The 5,264-nt window shown below is 60.2% G+C and overlaps 1 protein-coding gene across 1 annotated transcript; it reads left to right on the top strand.

Annotated features, from left to right (window-relative positions):
• Positions 1–237: 237 nt before the first annotated feature.
• Positions 238–3,723, top strand: FGFRL1 (fibroblast growth factor receptor like 1). Its single transcript, XM_049789728.1, has 5 exons — positions 238–847; positions 1,434–1,514; positions 1,611–1,895; positions 2,035–2,388; positions 2,466–3,723. The coding sequence occupies exons 1-5, from the start codon at positions 586–588 to the stop codon at positions 2,897–2,899; spliced, it is 1,416 nt and encodes a 471-aa protein (XP_049645685.1). The 5' UTR covers positions 238–585; the 3' UTR covers positions 2,900–3,723.
• The last annotated feature ends 1,541 nt before the right edge of the window (positions 3,724–5,264 follow it).

Genomic DNA, 5,264 nt, shown 5'->3' on the forward strand with positions numbered 1-5,264 from the left:
TGGGTGTTGAGAGAGGGGTTCTTATGCTGCGGTGGGCGCGCTGTGCTGGCCCAGCAGTGACACCCCTTGATGGATGCATTTGGGGTTCACACATGATGATGCCGGGGATATGCTGGCGGGCTCTGCTCCTCCTGAGTCTCCGGGGAGGCTAGCTCTGCTGAGGAGGGTCTAGGCAGGTAGAATAAGCAGGGAAGGGGGAGCCCCCCTGTGGTCAGGAACCTGGTGTCTATTTACTACCCGTGCTGTCTGCCCCCTTCCCACCTGTTGGAGAAGCAGGGCCCCGGGGCCAGGGCGGAAGGCCTCACCGTCCTCACAGGGCTAAATCAGAGCAGGCTGGGGCTGCTCCTCCCTGCACACCTCCTGCTCTCATGTCACAAGGACTGCTGCTGGGAGAGAGGGAGAGGCCCAGCCTGGAGTAGGCAGTGCAGGTCTGAACCTCCCAGAGTCTGTGTGACCCCTGACCTGGCTGGGGCTGCCCACACACCTGGACGGGGAGGCCCCCAGGCCTTACTGCCTCTTAGCTCCCTATGTGCAGGCAGGGATCTGAGCGGGTCTTGGCCTGTGCCCCTCACAGGTCCCCCAAGGATGTCTGACAAGGTAGTCCCGCGGCAGGTAGCCCGGCTGGGCCGTACCCTGCGGCTGCAGTGCCCAGTGGAGGGAGACCCACCGCCACTGACCATGTGGACCAAGGACGGACGCACCATCCACGGTGGCTGGAGCCGCTTCCGCGTGCTGCCACAGGGGCTGCGGGTGAAGGAGGTGGAGCATGAGGACGCGGGCAACTACGTGTGCAAGGCCACCAATGGCTTCGGCAGCCTCACGGTCAACTACACCCTCGTCGTCCTGGGTCCGTGAGTCCCACTACCCAGCGGGGAGCTCTGTGTTCTGTTCCGGACTGAGCCACTCCCCCAAGCACCCTCTGAGTTTGGCTCCCCTAAGCACAGCACCCTTTGAGTGGCGCAGACACTGGGTCCTGCCTCTAGGTGGCCTCTGCCGAACTGAGCTAAATCCAGGACACTGGGATTGAGTTTAGGGGGTCTCCACAGCAACCACACCCTCGCTGAGGAAGGATCAGAGCCAGTGAGCCCTGGGCAGCATTGTCTGGGGTTGGGCATTCTTTAGCCTGCAGTGTGGCCCCTTCCCAGGGGAGGCAGAGCATCGGTGTAAGCTGAGCCCCTTGATGTGGGGTAGGGTTACCACAGCTGCCAGCAGCCAGCCCTGGCTCCCAGGCCCTGCAGACCCCCCGGAGCCAGGCGGGGGTTGCTGGGCAGTCACTGGGGTCACCTGCAAGAGAAGCTAGATGGCAGTTTCCAGCTGTCTGGGTGTTGTTCCCAGGGGGTGGTGCCCACCCTCCCTCCTCTCTCTAGGCACCGGCCTGTGTTGCAGTGGCCAGTCACTGCCAGAGCCCCTCTGAAGTGCTGTCTCCTCCACAGACGACACCAGCTCAGGAAGGGGACACCCTGGACAGGAAGACTCCTTGGTGGGGCAGGAGGACATGGCCAGCTCTCAGTGGGGTGAGAGGGAGACGGGGGGGGGGGGGGGCAACGGGGGTGTGTGCCGACTTCCAGGCCTTGCCCTGCTGACCTGCCACTGTCCTTGGCCCCCCGCAGCTAGGCCCCGCTTCACGCAGCCCTCCAAGATGAGGCGCCGGGTGATTGCCAGGCCCGTGGGCAGCTCAGTTCGCCTCAAGTGCGCGGCCAGCGGGCACCCAAGACCCAACATCATGTGGATGAAGGACGACCAGGCCTTGACCCGTCCAGAGGCTGGTGAAAACAGGAGGAAGAAGTGGACCCTGAGCCTCAAGAACCTGCGACCTGAGGACAGCGGCAAGTACACGTGCAGAGTGGCCAACCGGGCGGGCGCCATCAACGCGACGTACAAGGTGGACGTGATCCGTGAGTGGGGCCGTCTGGCCAGGAGGGCAGGAGGGAAGAGGCTGTCTGATAGGGGAGGTGTGGCTTGAAGCAAGCAGAGGTGGGGCTGGGGGCAGGGGTCGGCCAGGCACCGTGTCCACGCCCTCACCCCACATTGCAGAGAGGACGCGCTCTAAGCCGGTCCTCACAGGCACGCACCCGGTGAACACGACGGTCGATTTTGGCGGCACAACATCGTTCCAGTGCAAAGTGCGGAGCGATGTTAAGCCAGTGATCCAGTGGCTGAAGCGAGTCGAATACGGGGCCGAGGGCCGCTACAACTCCACCATCGATGTGGGTGGACAGAAGTTCGTGGTGCTGCCCACGGGTGACGTGTGGTCCCGGCCCGATGGCTCCTACCTCAACAAACTGCTCATCGCACGGGCCCGCCAGGATGACGCAGGCATGTACATCTGCCTGGGTGCCAACACCATGGGCTACAGCTTCCGCAGTGCCTTCCTCACTGTGCTGCCAGGTGTGTGCTGCCCCGCCCCGCCCTGCGCCCAACTTCCCATGAAGTGCCCCTGCCCATTCCTGTGGTCTCTCTTGCAGACCCAAAGCCACCAGGACCCGCCATGGCCCCTTCGCCCTCCATTACTAGCCTGCCGTGGCCTGTGGTCATTGGCATCCCTGCCGGCGCTGTCTTCATCCTGGGCACAGTGCTGCTGTGGTTCTACCAGGTGAAGAAGAAGCCCTGTACTCCTGCGCCTGGGCACCGGCCACCTGCACCGGCGCGCACCCGCCCCAGTGACAAGGATCTGCCAGCGCCACTGGCCCTATGCACGGCGCCTGCTGGGGCTCTGTGTGAGGAGCTGGCGGCCCCAGTGGCCCCCCAGCACCTTCTGGGCCCAGGCTCAGCTCCAGGCCCCAAGCTATACCCCAAGCTCTACACGGATGTACACACACACACACACTCCCACATGCACACGCACTCACACGTGGAGGGGAAGGGCCCACAGCATCTGCATATTCATTATCAGTGCTAGGGAGCAGAGCCTTGAGTCTCTCCTACGCCTGGCCACACAGCCAGCACCCAGGGGCCCTATGGGAGGCACATACAGGCCAAGACACACCTCCAGACACTAGGACGTTGTATGGGTATTCAGAGACCCCAATACATGCAGTTACACGTGGGTACTCACCACACAGTCACACAGACACCCCAGCACACCCAGTCACACACAGACACCTCAATCAAAGACCCCATCACAGTCACACATGGGTATTCCATTACATCCACAGAGTCACACACAGACACACCACCGCCCAGTCATAGATGGACGCCCTATCGCACACAGATACATGGATACCGTTGCACATAAAAACCCCATGACTCAATTACATGTGGACACCCCATCACACACCCATGGACACTGCAGCACATATATCACATATCGGCACTACACCACACCCAGACACTATATCAACCCCTGGACCAGGTACCTGGCGTGGCCCGCAGGCATAGGTCCATATTGACGGTTCGCAGTGTGTGTGCTGCAGTGCAGACTCCATGAAGGAACCCAGGCTCGGTCGAGAAAGCAGCACCTCCACAGCTGCCTCCCAGTCCCTAGCCATCGGCAGGGAGTGCTCAGGGGCCTGGGTATTTATGTTTAAGAAATGAAAGATAATAATATTAATGATGGGGGAGCTGGGGCACAGATTGACCTCTCCGGGGTTCCAGACCTCCTGGCTTTGTAGCTGTGCTGGACATCCAGGGCCCAGACCTCTGTCATTTTATATAGAGTTTGAGCTGAAGCTTCGTATATTTAATTTATTTTGTTAAACAAGAAGTGCATTCTTTTCCTCAAAACTGGTGTTTCTGTCTGTTTTCATCTTTGTACCTGGGTGTGTGACTGACTTTGTGTGGCTGTGCGTGCGGGTGACTGACTCCAGGTGGGCTGTGCGTACAAATATGTCCCTGACTCCATGTGGATATAGCGTGGGTATGCCCTGACTCCGTGTGGATGTGGATACATAGGTGTGTTTACATCCATGTGCAGAGGCATGGGTGTTTCATGTGTGTTCATGCCTGTATGCTGAGTTGATCAGGCTTGGTATATAGGTATGCAGGTCTTCAGAATTAGAATGGGAAGTCTCACTGTGGGGTCCCAACTCGGGGGTTCCTAGGAGCAGAAGCCCTGAGAGGGGGAGGTTGTCTCCCCAGCTGCCAGAGCTCCCCTGGATTCCTGGGGCTCTCACCCTGTCTCTTGGTGTCTTGACAGGATTTCGTCCCTGACCCTCCCCTACGTGCCCATGGCCTGCCTGATCCCCACATGCTGCCCAGGGACTGGGACTGGGGCCCCAGCAGTCAGGGCACGGGGACCATCACACCCAGAGCCTGCACCTGGCAAGCAGAATTGGGAGATGATGCAGGCTCAGTACCCACCCTTGTGGGAGCGCAGAGACCAGACAAGTCCCTGTGGGTGATTTGACACCCTGGAGCTGACCCCCCAGACTGTCTCTGCCCACACCACACTCATCCCTACTTTGGGGACTCCACCTGGGATTGGGGGGGCAGTTCCAGACAGACCAGGGGTCTTGGCACAAGTTGAGGGTCTGCAGTGTGAGTGAGGTCTGGCATGAGTCTTGGGGGGGCCAGTGGCATGTAGGAGCAGGTGGACTGAGGAGGCATGTGCGGAGCCTATACTTTTCTGGGTGAGGCTGCCAGGGAAGGGGCTAGGCGGGCACCTCAGTAGGGGGCCTTGGGAGTTCTGGGACCAGCTAGAGTATAGAGCCGGGTCACCCTGACCAGCACCGCCTTCTGGGGTTGAGGACAGTTTTCTGGTCCTCTTTCTGCAAGTCCCCCTCACACACCAGTACTGGGCCACAAAGTGCCCTTGGCCACGGGCAGGGAGCCAGCGGTGCTGTAGCAGCCACTAATAGAGGCCACTGCTGTGTTTCGTGTCCTTTGCAGTCCTACTCCTGCCCTGAGGGCTCCCAGCTTGGCCATGGCCTCAGAGTGACCCCTGTGCAGCCTGAGACAGGCCATCTGGGGAGGGACCAGTGGGTGGGTTCGGCATGGAGGAGCCATTGCGGGCCAAGAAGTTGAAAGGCTGGGGCCAGAACGATAGTGCAGCGGTATAGCGTTTGCCTTGCACGTGGCTGACCCAGTAGAGACCTCGGTTTGATCCCCGGCATCCCATATGGTCCCCCAAGTCAGGAGTGATTTCTGAGCGCATAGCCAGGAGTAACCACTTAGGGCCACTGGGTGTGGCCCAAAAACAAACAAACAAAAAGTTGAAAGGCACCACGTCCTGTCACCCTCGGCACCCTGACCCCCCAGCTTTAAAGGGTGCCAGATATTGGGTGCCTGCACATGTCCCAGAGTGGGGCCATATTGAGCACAGGGAC

The sequence above is a fragment of the Suncus etruscus genome, chromosome 16 (assembly GCF_024139225.1).
Source record: "Suncus etruscus isolate mSunEtr1 chromosome 16, mSunEtr1.pri.cur, whole genome shotgun sequence".
Classification (NCBI taxonomy): Eukaryota; Metazoa; Chordata; class Mammalia; order Eulipotyphla; family Soricidae; genus Suncus; species Suncus etruscus.